The 22,209-nt window shown below is 44.7% G+C and overlaps 1 protein-coding gene across 3 annotated transcripts in view; it reads left to right on the top strand.

The window, feature by feature from the left end:
- Positions 1–22,209, top strand: part of MRM3 (mitochondrial rRNA methyltransferase 3) — a 185,483-nt gene that overhangs the window by 114,566 nt on the left and 48,708 nt on the right. For all 3 annotated transcript variants that reach the window (XM_044054315.1, XM_044054316.1, XM_044054317.1), the window contains one exon: positions 2,419–2,586. In XM_044054315.1, the coding sequence (XP_043910250.1) occupies positions 2,419–2,586 (168 nt within the window). The remainder of the gene's footprint in view (positions 1–2,418; positions 2,587–22,209) is intronic.

The following is a 22,209-nucleotide window of genomic DNA, read 5'->3' as shown; positions in this document are numbered from 1 at the left end:
AGAGACCTAATCTGGTGGCTAACCTCAGATTAAGTCACCATAGGTCATCCTTTCACTCAACCTCCCCCATCAGCCACAGCGACCACGGACGCTTCCCAGATAGGGTGGGGGGGGCATTATCAGGGAGAGACAGCCCAAGGCACATGGCAGGAACACTAGGCTCACTTGCACATCAGTGTACTAGAGATGAGAGCAGTGCTTCTCGCGTTGCAAGCATTCCAACACTCTTCCTCTAGGGACGATTGCAATCCAGACGGACAACATGTCAATTGTATGGTATTTAAACAAACGAGGAGGAACCAGATCTTAACCCCTTTGTTGAGAGGCCCTCAGAGTTTGGCAGTGGGTGACCTCATCCCAGCACTTTCTAATAGCAATGCATATCCTGGGGAAATCCAACGTGATAGCAGACAAACTCAGGGCTATTCTGATGCCCCACGAGTGTTCCCTGAAGCAAGAAGTGGCGGAAATGATTTTTCGCAAACATGGTCAGCCTTGCTGCGATCTCTTTGCCACATCCACAAACACCAAATGCAGCAACTCTACTTTGCCCTTATCCCCCCACCGTAGGAATCACTGTGGGATGCACTTGTACACGATTGGCCCCTGGGTCTCCTTTATGCACCCCCCCCCCTTCCACTGATACCCAAGGTACTTCAGAAAGACAGTTTGCTGGGAGAGACTTTAATCCTGATAATGCTATACTGGCCTCGTCAGAGCCACAGAAGTGATCCCTGGGGTGAATTTCCCATTTTCCATCCAATCATCAAGATTTTTCTTGAAGAGTGCTAATGAGGAGCTCTGTTTGACATATATAGGTAGTCTGTTCCAGAGTATGGGAAGTCTCTGGGACAGGAATATATCCCTCCTGCATGTTCTGTTTATTGTGGTGACAAGGTTTAGGTCCCTAGAGCATGCAGCTCGGAGGGATTGGGATTTCTTTAAGTGGAGCATGTCCAACAGCTCTGGGTTTGACATAGCTTTGTATGTTAGGAAGAGATCGCTCCTGAGTAGGCGATATGCGATGGAGTAAAGCTGTAGTTTTTTGAGACTGTCTGCTTAGAGCATCTGTTTGAGGCCAGCAATCCTCTTTGTGAGGTATTTCTGTGGTCTTTCCAGTTGTTGTAGATGTCTTGTGAGGTACATACCAAAAGGGGCATTGTACTCTATAATGGGTCTAATGAGTGATGAGTAGAGGGGAACAATGACTCCTCTTTTTTTTGGATAAGAATCCTTTTGTGATGAGATGAGCCACGTAGAAGGATTTCCTGATCACTGTGGCGATGTGATTATCAAAGGAGAGACTACTGTCCACCTTTGTCCCAAGGTCTCTTATCACATTTTCGGCATTAAGTAGACTACCAGCTATGTGGTAGTTCATGGGTACAGAGTTTTTACCAAAGGGGATGATGATACACTTTTTGGCATTGAGCTTCAGACCATGGCTTTGACACCAGGTATCTGTCTCAGTGAGGCCCTTTTGTAGTTTGTCCGCATCATTAGGAGTTTTGATTATGGCTTCTAGTTTGCAGTCATCTGCAAACTTTGTTAGTCAAAGACCTTCTGTGTTAGCCTGCACTTCAGAGAAGTAGATAAAAGGAGAGAACCCAGGACTGAACCCTGTGGTACTCCACTTGTCACTGGTCTGAAGTCGGATTTGGAATCTGCTACTTTCACAGTGTGGGTTCTGTCCGTGAGCCAGTTGGCAACCCATCTTGTGACATAGGGATTTATACCTAGTTTAGTGAGCTTATCTATAATTCCAGAGTGGGGGATGGTATTGAAAGCCTTGGCAAGATCTAGATAAGCTGTATGAACCATTTTACCCTCATCTATGTCTTTGGTGACTGCTTCAAAGAAGTCAATCAGGTTTATGAGACATGATCTGCCTTTTACAAACCCAAACTGTGTGGGGTCCAGAGTTTGGAGATTACCAATGTCTTTGTTTGAGTTCCACAATGATACGTTCCATGGCCTTGCAGACCATGCTAGTTAGGCTAATGGGGCAGTAGTTCCCGGGGTCCGTCATGGCTCCCCCTTTGTGGAGTGGGATAACCGTCATAGTTAAATATCCCCATGTATAGATCCATGCAACTATTTACATGCACGTAAACTTGTTATTATGTATTTTTAAGGAATTATAATGTTTTTATGTGTGTTTCTCTTTCATTGCTTTTTTATTAGTAGTATGATGTAAAATATATCAAAAATAATTGTTGGCTGAGTTGAGGGATGGGAGAGCTTTGTAAATCACAAGCGTTTGGCAAAGTTTGTCACCACTCCACCAATTAATTTTCTTTTATCTCTTGATGCTTTATAAGCAATTTCATTTAGATTTGCTATTTGGAAGATTAAAAACAGACTTCACTCTAAAATGGTGTGGATTTATATGTAGTAATTCCTCTTTGCATTTCACAGCAATTTTTAACGTGCCTAATTATGCACAGATGAAGTACCCAGAACTGTGCATCAAGAATTGCCTGCCATTATCTGTAATCTGTGATAACATCCGTGACCCAGGAAATCTGGGGACCATCCTAAGGTGTGCTGCTGGAGCTGGATGTGACAAAGTTCTTCTTACAAAAGGTAGGTGGACCTTGTGGAAAATGTGGTTAACTTTTTTTTCTTTTTCCATTGTTTTGCCTTTTTCTACAGTATTGATGTCCATAGATTGTCTGTTATTGCACCTGTCATCAATTTAATGATGCAGTTATGTGATCCTGTGAGCTTCTGGGAACACAAGACCTGTGTGTGTGTGTGTGTGTGTGTGTGTGTGTGTGTGTGTGTGTGTGTGTGTGTGTGTGTGTGTGTGTGTGTGTGTGTGTGTGTTTTTGTGGTTTACATGGTATAATCTTCTACATCTTGGGTATGTCTCAGATTATTCTCCCTGTAGGTTTTATCATGAGAAACATGATGTATGCTTAGAAACATGGAAAGGTTTTTGCTTGCCAATGAAAATGATAGGTGTTTTTGGCAGTGTGCCTCTGCAGAATTACAGAAGGCTTGTTTTGCCTTCAGTTTAGCCCTTGTTTCATATTTGCTGAGTTTCTTGTGCCTGTCTTGAGGTAACCAGTGGTAGTTGGCAGCACTGACACATTTAGTACACAGAGTTTTCTTAAAGATCGTAGCAGGTTGTTCCACAGATAGGCACTTCTTAAAGCTTTCCAATCCTTGGAGGGCTGTGGTGTTTATCTCATGTTTAATGCTGTGACCATTTCCACTTCATTGTTTTCCTGCGTCCACCTTTTATAATGATGTTGCTAATGTAGCCTAGTATAGCTATTTTCAGTTTCAGGAAACTGTGATTTGAAACACTTTTGATTGTTTCAACATGGTGTCAATCTTGAGAGAACTGTGTGGTGCCAAAACATTCTTTGCTATGGATGGTGTATGCCGCTCTTCAAAAGTGATTACATTATTAAACTGACCTTTTACGGCATTCAGTGACTTTTTAGGCTGGGTCAAATTAATGGACAGCCTAAGCTAAACCTCACTGATAACTGAATGATGAGGATGGGAGTCTGCAATGCCTACAGCCTAAATTAAAAATAAAAAAAATAAAAAAGGTGGGTAAAGGCTTGCCTTGCTGGAATCAGATGTGTGTGTTCACCTGACGTATATTTTAAAGATCTGTCCTGCATTCCTCAAGTAATTAGTCACATCTCTTTGTGTATCTGTTTAGAGAGCTTTTCAGAAGGAATGGGTCCATTTTTGGTAACCTGTAAGACTAAAGACCGTAGGCATTAGGAAAGCTTGCTATTCCAGACTGTCTCTACCTCTCATTTAAGTCATCATTTTTTTCTTCCTCTTGGCTGGCTGTGTTTTTGATTTCATTGTTTTTTTTTCTTTTAAGTTTCTTCTTCTGTTGTGTTTATGCTCCTGTTTTTTTCTTGCAGATCTTTATCTGATTTACTGTTTTTGCAGGCACTTTAGTGCTCTTTTGTTCTGTTTACTGTTGGCATTCATAGCATTCCTGCCTTTTTGGAGACTGTCCCTGGTAAAACTTTTTTCTTGGGTGTGTCTTTTTTGGGTGTGCATGTGTGTGTGTGTGTGTGTGTGTGTGTGTGTGTCTGTGTGTGTGTGTGTCTGTGTGTGTGTGTGTGTGTGTGTGTGTGTGTGTGTGTGTGTGTGTGTGTGTGTGTGTGTGTGTGTGTGTGTCTCATTGTTTAGGTTTTCCATTCTCTGCAGCAGTAATACCCTGTCATGCACCTGGAAGGCCAGATGAAAGAGAAGGCATATCAGCACCCCTGCAGCATGCCCCATAACCCAATCTGAGCAACAGTGAACAGGTTACGATTCTGTAGCCATCCTCCCAGTCTTCCCTAAGTTTGTGGAGGTACTAAAGGTGATGTGGTAGCAGGGGATAGCTCAAAGACCTCCTGACCTCCCTAGAAAAAACACATAGGGTCTTTCATTCTACCAAGAAGTCCTTCTTCTATAGGCCATGGTCAGCTTGACTGCTAAAGGTGCCTGGGTTGTCCCTGACACAGTGGCTGAAGCTCAGAAGAAGGTAGATAAATTATTGTAGCCACCCATGGACAAAACAGTTTGGTTGGAAGCTCCCAGACTGGATACATTGGTTTCTGCAGGGGCTCTGGAGGACTGCCTTCTTCAGAGTCCTGATGTTTCTGCACAATAAAGAATCTTGGGTAATTAGCCATGTTGGGAAGTGCATTTATGTGGCTTCATCATTTGCGTTGAGGAGGCACTTTATCTAGGACACCTAATGGGGTTCTCTTGGGACATTACTGATGAAAAGACTTCCACTTGGAGTACGTTTTCAGATAGATCAGGTGATCGAAAGCTATTGTCCCAAGTGGAAGCATAGTCACCTTTGCCAGTTTTATTAGGTAAGTTACATTTAGTGTTGTAGAAGGTGTGGCCAGGGCTGCAGCCCATGGCATTACTGTGCATTGCCATGCCCAGCATCATCTTGTGGATTTTTGCCAAGGACTCAAAAGTAACATGGAGCTTCCAATTTTTGGCCCAGAGGTGAAGGCTCATATGTAGGGGATGGATCAGGAAAGGAAAACCTTTGACAGCTGCCAGTGTCAGATTCTCATCCTCAAGTACTGTGCCATGTTTTACTGCAAGTGAAACAATCTAGGTTCGGGTTAAGGGGCTTAGTTTCTTTGATTTCTTCCAGAGATTTAACAGTGGCCCCTGAAAGAATTGATAAGAGTGTAGTATACTGGAATTAACTGGAAAGTGAAATTAGACTGGAATGAATGTCCTTATCTGTTAATTACCCAAACGTGTGCTGAACAGGTGCCAGTCTCTTCTTTATGGGCCAAGTCTTCTTGTACCTGACACGATAACATTTGCAAACTGTAGTTCGGTTAAGAATGCTTTGTTATGTACAGTGAATATCAACAATATCCGAATAACATAATATTGTGGAATGCTGGATAACAGTAATAGTGCTGATAAATATATCCAAGGTTCTGCACTTGTATTCTGATTCTCCTGAATTATATCAACTAAAATAGTCTTTTCCTCCTGAATAATGCTGGATATGTGACCTGACTTTGGTACTCATGCTCGAGTGACTGTACTGCAAAGAACTTTTGCATATCAGTCCACAAACTAACTTAACTGACCGTGTCTGAAGTATTTCCTAATAATACCAAAACACTGTAATGTTTTACACACTTCTTTAGCCTTGGTTTTTGAGCCTTGTCTTGTATGTGCCTCACAGTGCCTAACTGTCTATTCTTTGTCTAGCATTCCATTACAAGTACACCTATCTTTCCTTGAGAAAGGAACATTCTGTAGCTTTCCCTTGAGAACTGTTATTTCTGCACCTGTCATGCTTAGCCAGCAAGATTATCTTTTCCTTTCTACTGACATATCTTTCCCTGAAACTGAATGCATACGTGACAACACAACTCTGACTCTATATTTTCAGGCCTATTATTCTTCCTTAATGTACTGTAGTGAACTCGCTATGAATAAAGTGAAAACTCTCAGTCTAGCAGCCCCCATAGGAGGATCACAGCATCCTTAAGGACGTAACCCATTTTCTTTACCCTGGAGGCTTTCAAAGATTTCTTGTCCCTCCACTGGTCACATTGGCTGTCAATCACCGCTAACCAGTGTCTAAACACCCTTATTAGAAGAGGGTTACAAGATTCCATATATTCTGACCCCACTGCCGCCTTGTCCCTCCTTGCCAAATGCCCATTCCTGTCACTTAAAACTGGAGATGCCTTAAATCTTAACAGATGGACCGTCTAAGAAGTCCCACAAGAACAGAGAGGGCTATGATTTAAGTCTCCATTCCTGCCCAGTCTGACATTCTTTTGTTCCCCGATATGCCCTTTGCATGGCTTTGGTTCATGCAGTCCTTCCATGTCTGCCACAGAATGATTACATGTGCTGTTTGACCTGAATGCTTGCCTGTATATCAAGATTTTGTAGTGGCCCTGGATGTTTTTACACTTCAGAGTTGGAACCAGTCACTACCAGTTCCAGATTCTTCCATTTGGTCTCACCGCAGTCCGATGGGTGTTCAACAGATATATGCCTGTGGTCGCCGCACACTTGCACCTGCAGGAAGCCAGTGTGTTTCCTTACTTGGACATCAGACTGCTAACTGCTCCTTTTTGAGAGGTGTGAGAGTCCTTGATCTGTCTGTCCTTCGCCCCATGGTTATCACACTGAATGTTCAAGTCGCATTTCCAGTTTTCACAGCCTGATGTGTTCATTGGCTGAAAATAGGATATACTAGCTTGCAGAGTGAGATTCTCCACGGACAGGGTTCGGCCATTAATATCCCAGTTTTCTCCACTTCTCAGCTTCATTTTAATGTTAGCACATCTGTATGTCAAAGTACTGATTCTCTTGGCAGGGACCATCTTCATGGTTCCCTTGGGTGGGCTCTACTAAAAGAAATGCAGTGGATCTTTCAAGACTTCTTTGAGGCAGTCACTAAAGCTATAGACGAGGTTAAGGTGGTTCACACCTATCTTGACCTTGCCAAGGCTTTCAACACCATCCCCCATTCTGGAATTATAGCTAAACTCACAAAACTAGGTATAAATCCCTATGTGACAAGATGGGTTGCCAATTGGCTCACTGACAGAACCCACACTGTAAAAGTTGCAGACTCCAAGTCTGACTTCAAACCAGTGACAAGTGGAGTATCACAGGGTTCAGTCCTGGGACCTCTCCTGTTTGGTATCTACTTCTCTGAAGTATAGGCTAACACAGAAGGCCTTTGGCTAATGAAGGTCACATATGACTGCAAACTAGGAGCCATAGTTGAGCCCCCAAATGATGTGGACATCCTACAGAAGGTCCTCACTGAGACAGATGCCTGGTGTCAGAAGCATGGCCTCAAGCTCAATGACAAAAAGTGCATTGTCATCCCCTTTGGTAAAAACTCTGTACCCATGAACTACCACATGGGTGGCAGTCTACTTAACGCTAAATTTGTGATGAGACCTGTGGACCCAGGTGGACAGTAGTCTCTCCTTTGATAATCACATCGCCACAGTAGTCAGGAAATCCTTCTATATGGCACACCTCATCACAAAAGGATTCTCATCTAGGAAAAAGAGGTCATTGTTCCCCTCTACTCGAAACTCATTAGACCCATTATACAAGTACAACGCCCCTTTTGGAATGTACCTCACAAGACATCTGCAGCAGCTGGAAAGGCCACAGAAGTACCTCACAAAGAGGATTACTGGCCTCAAACAGATGCCCTACACTGACCATCTCAAAAAACTCTAGCTTTTCACCGTAGCATATTGCCTACTCCAAGGTGATCTTTGCCCAACATATAAAACTATGTCAAACCCAGAGCTGTTGGACATGCTACACTTAAAGAAATCCCAATCCCTCCGAGCTACACACTCTAGGGACCTAAACCTTGTCACCGCAATAAACGGGACATGCTGGAGGGATAGAGTCCTGTCCCAGAGACTTCCCATACTCTGGAACAAGCTACCCATCTATGTCAAGCAAAGTTCTTCATTAGTACTCTTCAAGAAAAATCTTGATAAGTGGATGAGAAATAGGAAATACACCCCGGGGATCACTTTGGTGGCTCTGCTCGACAGAGGCACAGGAAAATAACTTTCTTGGGTGGCATAAGCCAGGGAACCTTGTTGGCTAGGCTTACTTAGGCCGATAGCTTAGTACCTACCTATGAACCACTAGTCACAGGATGTGAACTTGATGCAGCACACAATTCGTATATCTCACTCAAGCAGGTTATTGTGTGTTACTGTGGTTGAATACCTGCAGTCTTTCCTTGGGCACTTCTTTGCATATTTTCCAACACCACCTGATTGACTGTCAGCAGGTATTAGCATTTCAGTGGGGAAAGGTTCAGCAATTATGTTCATCCAAGAAGCTTTCACTTCACTTCTTACTACAGATGAGGGCAGTTCTTTCCTTTCATACTTTTCAGGAATCCCTGGTTTTGGGGCTGCTGTTTGTTGAGATTGACAATATGGTAGTCATTCGGTACATCAACAAACTGGAGGATGTGACCGTATGAGAATGAGCCATGGTAATGTAACATTGTCTGGTGGCAGTCCACATATCCTGGGGGGTGAGTTGGGGGGAGTCTGGTTCCTTAGCAAATAGACTGAACAAGTGTCTGCTTATGCCGCAGGCGTGAATCCTCAGCTGTTAAGTAACGAGACGAATTTTCTGCCGAAGGAGGAATCCCTGTTATAACCGATTCTTTTCCCCAACCATTGTCAAGTGGAGGGAGTTTTCCTTAATCCCATCACTAGAGGGGACTCTCAGGAGATGCTGTAGCCCATGAGGCTCTCTATACTTCCCCTGTATCCTCTGATGATGCAGTTTATTCATGAGGAAAGACTTCTCAGAGCCAGAGACCTCATCACAGCTCCTGTTTTGGCATCATGAGGTCTATTTTCTTCTGTTTTTATCTGCTAGAAAGCCTGTATTTTCTGAGACCAATGAAAACAAAATCATACCCTAAATTTTCGGACAGGATTGGCTTCCACCTGAAGTCCAATACCCAGAACACACATCTGGAGATGTGGAAGCATTTTTTTGGTTTGGGCTAAATCCTTTGTTTCATTTCATTTTTGATTCAGATTTAAATGTTTCTTCTATAAAAGTCCACTTGGCCACCATTTTCAACTTTCATCTGGCCAAGCTGTCTCTTCCATTGTTAAGTTTTAAAGCTTTCTTAAGAGACCTTTTTTTTTTTTTTGAGTCCTTTGATGTTATGTTGTCCTATCTCGCTGTAATTCTTGCAGGTTGGTTCGGAGCTGTTCACGGCTCCAATGCGGGCGAATACTAAAGCTCGAGAGCTTCCACTGGCTCGAGGCTAACCTCTGTTCCATGATGCTCTGGGCCACATCCCCAGATCTCTTTTGCCCCTCAAGTGATCGAGAAGTGTTCCTGCTGGCTTGTTGGCTAAATATATTTTTTTTCAGTCTATTTTGTCTTTTATTTCTCTTTTTATATACTATCTTTACCTTTCTAGAGAGTTAGTTGTCACGTTGCCTGCGTTAGGTCCCTGTAGTTAGTTAGAAATCCCCTTCCCAACCTAGTGATAGTTTCCTTTTAACTTAGAGGGCTTGTGCAGCCTGTTTAAGTTAAAGGGCCACTTCCCCCATGTTTCCTTGTCTTGTCTGTGTAGATGTTAGAATCCATTTAGGTTAGAGGATTCTTTTTCTTCTTCGTCTTCATTCTTTCTGCTTCTTGTTGATAATTTAAAAAAAAAAAAAAAGAGAGAGAGAGGTAATTTTTACCTTATAGTAGATTTTGCTGTTGATCTAGTTAAACTGTCTTTGAATAGTTACAGTCTTGGTTTTCAACCATATAATGTCCAAAGACAAGGATACAGAAAAGGAACCAGAGGGGAATAAACAGGGTTCACAAAGTGCGATAAATGCACACAAAAGATGTCTCTTATGGATAGGCACATGAGTTGCATCTATTTTCTCGGTACCATCCATTTACAGGACCCCTGCTCCATATGTCATGGGTTCAGTAGCAGGGTGCTCCATGAGCATAGAAATAAACTTTATGGTAAGGAGTTTATTGAAAGGACCTTTTCAGGAAGCTTTAGACAACTCTGACCTCCAAATCTTCCTCCCCTTCAACCCAGTCTAAATCATCCAAAAGACCGGCTATGACAGCTCCAGTTTCAGAGCCACCAAAAAGATTATATCGTCTGAACCGAGGACTGTCGACTGCGATAGACCTGGAACAACTTCTGCGCCAAAAGTGTCCATGGAGCCAACAGAAGTATCGAGGAGTCTGTCTCCTTTATTGGAGCCGATATCACTGACACTGAGACACTGAGATCTCCTATTTGCGATAGAGGTAGAGCTCTTTTTTTTGTCCACCCATTCTTCCAGGAGTTTATCTGATGAAGATGTGGAGTGGGTGGTGAAGAGATTGCTTCGAACACCGGCCCTGGCTAAAATTTTGTTGTCTCTGGACCCAAAGGAATCTGAGCCATCCTATACGACGCTTGCTTCATCAATTCCTCCTCCAATCACCCTGGAATCTTCGGAGCCAGAGAGTTTGGATCTGATAGTAGCGGAACCGTCGGCACAAAGACCACCTTTGGAATCTTCAGTTCCAACTTCGGCTCTGATGTCCTCTGCTCCTTCCGATGTCTAGGAGTCTAGGTGCCAACGCTCGCCAGTTGGGTCTGGGGAGGGGAGTCGATCCAGACAGTCCGATCTGCCTCTGCCCCTCGGTGCCATGGCTAGGTTGAGCTCTGCTCCTACCTCAGTTTTGGAGCTACCTGCTTTGCCTCGGAGTCGACCTTCTGATGTCCTTCAAGAATGCAACTGCAGTCATAACATATGGGTTGTCCTGCCTCAGGCAGCCCTCGGTCGGCCGGTTTCTAAAGTCTGGGTCCGACGTCGGCTGATGTCGCATTTCTCTCCGACATCAGAGCGGCTGGAGTATATAAGCATCAGCCGACGCCATCTTCTTCAGTCTTTCTTGCCGCGTGGTGCCCGAAGCAGAAGCAGTTCGCAAGTGCCGGTCGGTCAGCTCCTGTATTCTTCGTATCCGAAGTCATCAAAAAAGCTAAGTACCCCGTTGGGGACCTTTTCTTGCCTCAGCCGATGTCAGAAATTACTGAAAAAGTAAATAATGGTTTGTCTTGTGGTAAACAAATACCTCATAAGGATTTCCACTCTCTCTGCCTTCCTTGCCTTGGCCCAGACCACGACGTCTCGGCCTGTGCCGCCTGTGCTCGCTTCAACAAGTGCACTCTCTTCGCTGAAGAGTTTTTTCGGCGAAAAATTTGACTATACAATGCCGTCGGAACAACCGACAACGCAGACTCCTAAGAAACGAAAAGACCGGGACCGACATCCTCGGCCCGCGTCTTGCACCGACACCACGCCAAAACTAACCGCGAGTGCACCGGTTCCCTCTGAGGCGGTTATTCCACCGCTCCGAACCGAAGACACCGCATTACCGATACCTCCGATACCGGAGGCCACTCCGCCAGTTATTGATTTTCCTCCGGATACCGAAACCGAGGAAATGCCCGAGACCATTGCTGTTGATAAGGTCACCCCTGCACGTGGAGCGGCTAGGCCTCCCATGTCCATGTCTATCAAGGCCTACACACGTGCCAAGGCAGCCAGCAAGTCCAAGCATCTTTCTGCTAAAACATTACCTCAGCCTACTCCTGAAACTCAAATCATGTCCATGGCCGCAGATTTAATTTCCCTGATCAGAGGCTCCCAGGCCCATCCTGAGAGAGGATCCCAGCCTCCTCCTGATAAGAGGCCCAGGGTTGAACCCTCTGACCCTCTGCCTTCAGATGAAGATTCTGAGGACTCTGATCACTCCGAAGCCAGCAAGAGCCCTTCCAGACCTATGAGGATTCAGATGCAGAGGACTCCATTCCCTCGGCCTCTCCTCCTGAGGATATCTCTTTTGGGAAGTTCTGCATTCCATGAGGGAGCATTTTAAGTGGCAAGGCCAGGAATTTTCTGATTCCAGAAAGCGCCTTCGAACCTTCCTCAAAAAGCCTCAACACAGACCCTTAGCTATACCTCCTGTGCTTGATGTTTTGGATGACCTATACTCTGACTCAAGTGTTACCCCTGATACTCTTCCTCCTGCTCCTGTCAAGCCTGACAGATACTATAGGGTCCCAGAAACCCATTCTCATTTATTTAGGGCCCATGCTGTTGATTTAGAAACAATTTCCCAGGGGCCTAAAGGGGTTTCAGCTACCACCTCCAAAAATCCTTTGCCTTCCGACAGGGAAGCAAGGTCCTTAGAGAGATGGGGGAAGAAGGTCTACACCTCTACTACTTTATCTATGAGAGCTCTCAATTGTCTCTTTCACATGTTTCAATATCAGGATTTCCTGTTAGATGATTTACAGAAAAGTTTGGCCTCTCCTGAACCTTTAGATAGGAAGTCTTTGCAGGAGGCTGTGCATAACTCTCAGCAGGTTAGCAATCATTTTTTACAGTGTGGATATGATGCATTGGAAGCTTCATGTAGGGCAGCTGTGACAGGGGCGGTCATTCGTAGACATGCATGGCTAAAAGAACAACCTTTACCAGATCATGTTAAGTCAAAACTTCTTGATGCACCCTTGGAAAAGAACAAGCTTTTTGGTGCTAATGCTAAAGATGTGTTAAAGTCCATTGAGGAAAAAGCCAAGTCAGTTCAGACAGTCAAGGATTTCCTCCAGGTTCAGCCGCCCAGATTCAGCAGGAACTGGCCTTCTAAAAACTGGTCCTTTCCTAATCCTGAAAGGTTTCAAAGGGGCAAAAACAGGCGTGCCCGAGGACGAGGACAATACAGAGGATCCTACAGGGGACGACAATGGCAACCAACAAACCAAAGAAGTGACACAGGGGTTTCCCCTGCACCGCAGGGACAATCTCAATGACTTTCTTCTACTTCCACTGACCAAGGAGCAAACAGAAGCTCCTTTGGGCGGAAAGTTATCTCTGTTTTCAAAAAATTGGCACAAACTTACAAAAGACAAATGGCTTTTGGACATTATAGACCATGGTTACAGGTTCCACTTTCTTACCTTGCCAAGAAAACAAGGCATGCCAAACCTTCCACAAAATCAGAGGGCAGAGGCTATCAAGCAAATTTCTCTGCTTGCTCAGATCAAAGCAATAGAAAAAGTTCCACAACAAGAACAAGGTCAGGGGTTTTATTCAAGACTGTTCCTTGTTCCAAGAAAAGAACATCAATGGAGACCAATACTGGACTTGTCCGCTCTAAACACTTTTCTCATAGTACCAAAGTTCAAACTGCTGACTTTACAGCAACTCCTTCCCATGCTGGGCAAGGGGTCTTGGCTGATTACTCTGGACCTCAAGGAGGCATACCTGCATGTCCCTATCAGACACAGCTGCAGAAGATACCTCAGATTTCTTGCAGGGCCAGAGCACTATCAATTCTCAGCATTGCCATTTGGCTTATCTACTGTGCCCAGAGTATTCACGAAATGCCTGGCATCAGTAATTGCTCATTGCAGGCTCCAGGGGATTCAAATCTACCCGTACCTGGACGATTGCCTCATACAAGCGGACAACAAACTAACTTTGACAAAAAACTTGAATTATGTCATACACCTGCTACAGGCTCTGGGATACACAGTCAACTTTCAAAAGTCAAGACTTCAGTCATCCCAGCAAATAACCTTCTTAGGAGCCAAACTAGACACAGACTCTCAAATGGCTTACCTGACAGAAGACAAGCAAAAGAAGTTAACTCATTACTTCAAAAGTTTAGCAAAGCTCACCCAGATGACTGCAAGGAGTTTCCTACAGGCCCTGGGTTACATGGCATCCTGCATTCTCTTGGTCCCACTAGCAAGACTACACATGAGAAAGCTTCAATGGTACTTAAAAAGCTTATGGTCTCAACACAGCAACAACCTAGAAGCAACTATCCCACTCATTCCATGCCTTCAAAAGGAATTTCTATGGTGGGCCACAGTAAGCCAGTCAAACACAGGCATGTCGTTCAAAAAAACCTCAGATAACACAGACCGTAACCACAGACACCACAGACCTTGGATGGGGGGCGCACATGGAGGGCAGATGTATTCAAGGGCAATGGTCCCCAAAGGAAACACATCTACATATCAACCAAAAAGAAATGCTAGCAATAATGCACAAGGCCACCTACTAATACGGACAGACAACACCACTGTGATGTGGTACATAAACAAGCAGGGGGGCACTCATTCTTACCCCCTTTGCAGACTGACAATGAATCTTTGGGAAAAATCACTGGGTCTAAACATACAGCTACAATCCCAGTTTGTTCCAGGCAAAGACAATGTTCTGGCGGACAGTCTAAGCAGGAATTTCCTAGACCCCCACGAATGGAGGCTACATCCAGACATCTTTATACGACTCACCTCGACATGGGGCAGGCCGGACGTGGACCTATTTGCCTCCCACCTCAATCATCACTTACCAAAGTTCTGCTCAAGGACATATCATCCACAAGCATGGAAAGTAGATGCTCTCTCATTCAACTGGAGCTCCCTAATAATTTATGCATTTCCACCCCTGCCACTGATGACCACAGTGTTATTAAAGATCAAGGCAGAGCAACCGAAGGGGATCCTAACAGCTCCAGACTGGCCAAGACAACACAGTTACCCACTACTATGGAGCATATGTCACAACAAAACGTGGGCCCTTCCACAAGGGCCCCAGCTTTTGTCTCAACACAACTTCAGGACTGTTCATCCCAACATCCAGACTCTACAGCTAACAGCTTGGGAAATCCCATAAATAACCTCAATTTACCTCTCTCCAAGGAAGTTCAGCAGATACTAACAGAAGCCCACAGACCATCCACCAGAAAGGCTTATTCAGCCAAATGGAAGAGATTCAGCATTTGGAATACCAACAAGGGTCATGATGCATCTCTTTTGAGCATCCCACTCATTCTGGAATACTTGGCAGATATGTTACATAACGGACTCTCATACTCTTCCATAAAAATACATGCTTCAGCTATCTCAGCTAGATACAACACTGATCCACCTGTGTTTTCACATCCTTTGCTAAGGCAATTTCTTAGAGGAATCAAGAATATAAAGCCCCCAAGAAAGGCACCAGTTCCAGCTTGGGACCTCAATTTTGTCCTAGAAAAATTGACTCTACCTCCCTTCGAGCCAGCAGCTTCTGTGGATTTACAATTTCTTTCCTGGAAGACAGCTTTCCTGCTGGCCATAACCTCAGCAAGAAGGGTTTTCGGAATTACAGGCCTTAATGGCAATACCACCGTTCATAACTTTTCACAGAGACAGGGTCTCCCTACGAACCAACCCTACCTTTCTGCCAAAAGTGGTATCCAGGGTTTCTTTAAATCAAGCAATTCACCTGCCTACTTTCTTTCCCAATCCTGAGAACAAAGGGGAAAGACTGTTACATACCTTGGACATACACAGACAACTTCGCTACTACCTAGACAGAACCAAGACCAGTAGGAAGTCTGATCAACTATTTGTAGCTTACGCCCCTGGAGTACAAGGAAAAGCAATCTCTAAACAGACAATTTCAAAATGGATTGGACATTGCATCAGATTCTGTTATTCCTTCCATGGAAAGAGTGTGCCAGCCAATGTCAGGCCACACTCCACCAGAGTTACAGCCACCTCTACAGCTTTTTTAAGAGGGGTGCCTACAAAGGACATTCTAGAAGCTGCTACATGGAGCTCCGTGCATACATTTTCCAAATACTACAACCTCCCTTTATATTCCAGATCCAGAGCAGGCTTTGCTTCGGCAGTCCTGCAGGGATTGATAGCTACACCATCCTTTTCATAGAGCATACCACCTCCCCCAGCTAAGCTATGGTATTCAACCCATATGTTATGACTGCAGTTGCATTCTTGAAGGACATAGTACAGTTTTGTACCTACCATAAATGTAGATGTCCGATAGATATGCAACTGCAGTCGGGTTTTCCCTCCCTCCTTCCCCTCTATGCCTTGGGTCCACTCCTCTCCCTGTTATCCTAGCTGGGGATATCTGTTATGGTGTATCTGTTTATTGCATATTTATTGTCAGGAAACCTATTTTTGTCTTCCAATTTGATTACAGCCTTCATTGGAGGGCACCTGGCATCTGGGGCAAGAAACACTGAAGAAGATGGTGTCGGCTGATGCTTATATACTCCAGCCGCTCTGACGTCGGAGAGAAATGCGACATCAGCCGACGTCGGACCCAGACTTTGGAATCCGGCCGACCGAGGGCTGCCTGAGGCAGGACAACCCATATGTTATGACTGCAGTTGCATATCTATCGGACATCTACATTTATGGTAGGTATAAAACTGTACTTTTCTTCAAAGCAGATGGTCTCCTCGGAGCAGGGCGGGGGGCCCTTTTGAACTGATGGAGAGAGTGTTGTCTCCTCAGACAGCCCTGCTGTCAGAGCCTAATTCTCGTCCCTCCCAGGTGCCTGTGATCTCGTCACCACTGCCCCCTCCCAAGCACAGAGACACAGAACCTCAGGAAGCCCCTGCAGGTAGTATTGTTGCTTCTGAAACTTCTCTGGAGTACTCCTCCTCCGAAGTCCTTCGGAAGAGACCGTGGAAGAGGAAGCACATAGACTCCCCTGGTCTGTCACTTCTGATACTGATTTAGATTAGTCTGAAGGGTCCCCGTGGTCTCCCTCTGAGGATGTCTCCTTTGCGGACATCCTTGAGATCCTGAAACAGAGGGGTGGCTGGTAGCCCGCTAACCCTTCAGAGGATACATTGGTATACCTGGAGGCTTTTGGGTCTCACCCTTCCACCTCCTGGGTGACTCCCCCATATGACCAACTGTTAGACGTCATATCCTGTAAGGCCTGGACATCACCTGATACAGTGGAACCTGTTCTGAGGAGGCCTAACAAATTTATTACTGCTCCCTCAGAGAAGGAATTTTTGACTAAGGATGTCCCTGTAGATGTGATGGTGGTGGCGGCGGCCACCAAGAAAGAGCTATCGGAGACCTCTTCACCTGTTCATCCTCCTAACAAAGAATCTAGGACTGCGGACAGATATGGAAAGCATGCCTTTTCTTCAGCGGCGTTCACTTTACAGTCGCTGAATTACCTTACACATTTTACCAGACTTCAAAGGGATCTCCTGAAAGAACTTGGAGATACCCTTCAGGGTACTGTAGCTTCGAGGTCCACAGACAAAGTATCCTCACAGTTGTCTACCCTCAGTTCCATCGTAAACTCCTCCATGAGACTGATTTCATATGTGGCTGTTAGAGCAAGTAGAGCATCTGCAGTAGGAATTTCCCTGAGGAGACATTCCTGGATGCACCTTTGCAACTTTGCCAAACCCTTTAAGTCTTCCTTCACCAATGCTCCCTTTGATGGTTCATCCCTTTTTGGACCAAAAGTGAAAGATAAGTTGACCAGGAGCAAGCAGGAAGGGAAAACCTTATCTGCCATTGGAGTCCATTTTTCTGCCCCATCTAGACCTTATCCCATAGGTCAAAAGGGCGGAAGGATGTGGTTCCACACATCCCAAAAAGGTTTTTCTGACGCACGTGGTGACTCTTCCCCCAGGGGCAGAGGGGGAAGTTATAATGGAAGACGCCGACCTCGTGGCAGAGGGGGGTGCGCAGAATTAGGGCGGCAGAGATACGTTCTCTGACGGGCATTTCCAGCGCTCCTGAATGGAGGCCTGCCTGCTCTTCTCTGGAGGCATTCAGGGGGTCAATTGTCACTGTACTCAAATGCCTGGCAAGAAATCTCCCAAGACAAATGGGTACAAACAATTATATCCAGAGGCTATTACATACCATTTTCCATTCCCCCTCCAGTGAACGGTGAATCAGTCCTTACCAGACGTTCCACCCAGTCAAAAGGACTATGCAACACAAGAGATACTCTCGTTGCTAGAAAAGAGAGTCATCCAAGAGGTCCCCACAGACCAAATGGGATCCGGAACTTACTCAAGATTTTTTTTAGTTCCAAAAAAGACAGGGGACTGGAGATCCACTCTAGATCTCAGCAAGCTAAACAAAGCAGTGAAGAAGTCAAAGTTCCGGATGGTAACTCTGCAGTCAATATTCTTATTTCTCAGGAAAGATGATTGTATGTGCTCAATAGATCTCCAGGATGTGTACTACCATGTAAAGATGGACAGACGATCCAGGAGACACTTTCACTTTCAGCTGAGAGCCAGTTATTACCAATTTCGAGCCCTGTCCTTTGGTCTCACTACAGCCCCCAGAGTGTTCATCAAATGCATGGCAGTGGTCATGGCTCACTTGAGACGTCATGGATTCCGTGTGTTTCCATACCTAGACTGGCTCCTCACCTCCACCACCAAGCTTCTATTACTACGAACGAGAGACAAAACAATGTCACTTTGCGCCAAACTAGGCATCGCAGTAAACTTAAAAAAAATCTGTCTTGTCGCCATCTCAGCATATTACCTTCTTAGGTGCAGAATTGGATTCAGGAAATATGACTGCAAAACTTACCCCAGACAGAATACAGTCCCCTCATCAGCAAATCAGGATTTTGATGTCTAAGAAGAAGGTTCAGGCCAGATATGTGCTGCAAATTCTGGGTACCATGGCAGCAGCTATTCTAGTTCCCCAGGCACGACTACACATGAGGGTTCTGCAGTGGTTGCTATTTGCTCAGTGGTCAATGCAAGATCTTCCTCTTTCACATCAGGTTATCATCATGGAGTCTTGCAAAAAAGATCTCCTTTGGTGGCTGCAGACAGACCAGTTGTATCAGGGCCGCCCGCTTGCCTTTCCTCAACCGAATGCAGTTCTGACCACGGAAGCTTCCCAGATTGGCGGGGGGGCATTATCTGGGGATGACAGTCCAAGGCCTATGGCAAGCACACAAAAGCCACTTGCACATCAATGTTCTGGAGATGAGAGTGGTGCTCTGTGCGTTGCAGGCATTTCAGGACTCTCTACCGATAGGGATGGTTGTAATTCAGATGGACAACATGTCAGTAGTGTGGTACATAAACAAGCAGGGAGGAACCAAATCCTACCCACTATGTCGGGAGGCACAACAAGTTTGGCAATGGGCGATCGTTTCTCAACGCTTTCTGATAGCAATGCACATCCTGGGGAAATCCAACATGACAGCGGGTAAACTCAGCAGAGCTATTCTGTCGCCTCAAGAGTGGTCCCTGAAAACAGAGATTGTGGAAAAGATCTTCCAAAAATGGGGCCAACCTTGCAGCAACCTTTTCGCCACTTCCTTGAATGCCAAATGCAGCAACTACGTTGCCCTCATTCCTCCTTCGGGGAAGTCACCAAGGGTTGCACTGCTTCATGACTGTGCCCCGGGACTACTCTATGCCCCCCCTTTCCTCTAATTCCCAAAGTACTGCAAAAAGCCAGCTCGTTGAAAAGCACTTTGATCCTCATTGCTTCTTACTGGCCTCGGCAAGTTTGGTTCCCCTTTCTTCAGATCCCTCTGCCTGTGCTGGAGGAACCTTGGATTGTGGATCCAATAACAGACCTTTTGACTCACTCTTCCAGGGAGTTCCATCCATCTATCTAAACCCTCAAGTTGACAGCATGGCTACTCCAGTTCCATGCTTAGCCAGGTGTTACTCCTTTTCCCTTGCAGTGAGTCATATTTTCACCTCTTTCCATAAACCGTCCATCAAGAGACTGTATTCCAATAAGTGTAAACGATTTTCATGCTGGGCTTCGGGACAGAACATAGAACCTTTTACAGAACTATTACTGCAATTCTAAAATTTCTTTCCAAACTTTTTGACGAAGGAGCTGCAGCAGCTACCATCAGAGTTCAGTTGGCAGCTATTTCTAATTTCCATACTGGAGAAATGGGTAGTCCTATTATGTCTCATAGCTTATGTAACACTTTCCTCAAAGGTACTTTCCTACTCAGCCCCCCGGTCAGAGAATCCCCATTCCCTTGGGACCCAAGTCTTGTTCTAAACTTACTGTTCTTAACCACCCTTTGAACCTGCATCATCTTGTGATTAAGTATTTGTTGTGGAAGACTCTTCTTTTTAGTAGACATAACCTCTGCCAAAAGGGTATCAGAGTTACAAGCTCTTTTTATATATTACCCTTGTGTCATTATTCACTAGAATAGGTATCCTTGAGAACTAACCCCTTGTTCCTTCCAGAAGTCTGTTCAGAGCATAATATAAACCAATCCATTCAATTGCTGGTGTTTCTTCCAAGCTACAGCGACAAGGCAGAGTATAAATTGCATCAGTTGGATGTACATAGGCAGTTACATTTTTACCTGCATAGGACAAAAGACCTCAGGAAATCCGTCCAACTTTTTGTGTCCTTTTCTGACAAAAAGAAAGGATTGCCAGTTTCCAGAGTAACGTTGTCAAAATGGCTGACTGATTATTATTCTTACTTTAAGAGAAAGAAATGCAAACAACTACCAGGGAAGATAAGAGGACATTCCACAAGAGCAGTCTCAACATCCTCGGCCTTTCAGGCCAGACTTCCTATTGACTCTATTTGTGCAGCTGCCACATGGGTGAAACCTCATACTTTTATCACTCATTACAAAGTAGATGTGGCCTCCCGGAACAGGTCTTCCTTTGGATCCACTGTATTGAAGAGTATTATTTTCTGAGCCACCCTGGGATAAAGGTGCTAGGGGCGCTGTCCCAACCTGCAATAATGCAGACGAGATGGACAACAAACATGGAACATTATGGTAAGTACATAACTTCTTATTTCATGAGCCCTACCTCCGTAAGCCTTTTATTTTGTATTAGAAAAACTAACCAGGTGCCTTTTGAACTCTCCACTTTTATGGAGATCATATTTGTGTTTTGAAGGTTCTGGTTGCCGTCACCTGTGTCCAGAGAATTGCTGAGCTGCATGTCCTCTCCACAGGCTTTCCTGACCCAATTTTCCATCAGGACTGTGTTCTCCAGATGATTAAACCATCCCTTGCACCTAAGGTGACTGTGGAGTTCAGTCTTAATCAGGCCATTCATTTGCCTGTCTCTTTTTTTTTTTCAGTGTTATAACTGGTGGAGAGTATCCTTTGGACTGTTTGGCCATTCATAGATGGTTGAAATATTACCTGAACAGGACTTTGTTGTGAATGATTCCCAGTTGTTTGTTTTCCATAATCTCAGGTCATAGAGCCAGAAAGTTTCCAGAGCTATCTTGGCCAGATCTCCTTCTCTCCTCTCTCTCTCTCTCTCTCTCTCTATATATATATATATATATATATATATATATTCCTGATGTGACTTCCCTGGTAGGCAGCTCCCTGGATATTCAAGGGCTTATTCTTGTTAGGGCCTTACATGGCTCATTTGACACCTTCTGGAAAGGCTCTGTAGATGACATAAGTGCAGCTGCTACTTGGCCATTCCTGAACACCTTTGCTGAACATTGTAAACTAGATATCTCAACAGGAACCCTCCCAGATGACCTTAGTGACCACTCACTAACTTACATTATTAGGCATAAAACACATCTATCAATACCTCCTCTTATCCGCTTATCTCTCAGCAAAAAAAATTTGACCCCCATCAATTTCAATATGAACTTAGCCTAGTTAACTGGTCACCTCTACAAACCCTCCCAATAGATGACGCTGTTAACCACTTTAATCATACCTTTCTCACTATTCTAGATCATCATGCCCCCATGCGCTCTATACGCATAAAATCTGAGACAGCACAATGGCTTACAAGTAACACTAAACAACTTATCCTTGCTAGGAACAAAGCCTGGACTAAATGGCGAGCCACTAAAGACTCTTCTGATCACCTTAACTTCAAACAAATAAGAAACATGACTAAACTAGCTATCATACAAGATAAAAAGAACTTTTACACCCAGTTACAGCGATCCTCCCAACACCAACCACAAAAATTCTGGAGATCTATTAACACACTACTATCCCCCGGCAAAGTTGAAACTCCCAATCCTCTAGGCTCTAGCCCTGACTCTCCCTTACAAACAGCAAATGCATTCAATAACTTCTTTACTTCTACAATACTTAAACCAGCCAACCAACAAAGCCCTGACCCCGCTCTACTAGGTAACCCAAACTGTACCCCAACACCATTTCAACTTCAACCCATACCCACCTCCTATATTCTAAAACTACTTAAAAAACTTAAACCCTCAACCCCCTCAGCCGACAAAATACCAGCTGAATATCTCCAGCTAGGAGCTAAAGCTATTGCCTACCCGATCTCTATACTTATCAACAGAACCATAAAAGAAAGTACAATACC

Source organism: Protopterus annectens, chromosome 13.part0 (assembly GCF_019279795.1).
Source record: "Protopterus annectens isolate FY-2018-M chromosome 13.part0, PAN1.0, whole genome shotgun sequence".
Classification (NCBI taxonomy): domain Eukaryota; kingdom Metazoa; phylum Chordata; order Ceratodontiformes; family Protopteridae; genus Protopterus; species Protopterus annectens.
Note: the sequence above shows the minus strand (reverse complement) of the source record. Positions and strands in the feature narration are given on the sequence as shown.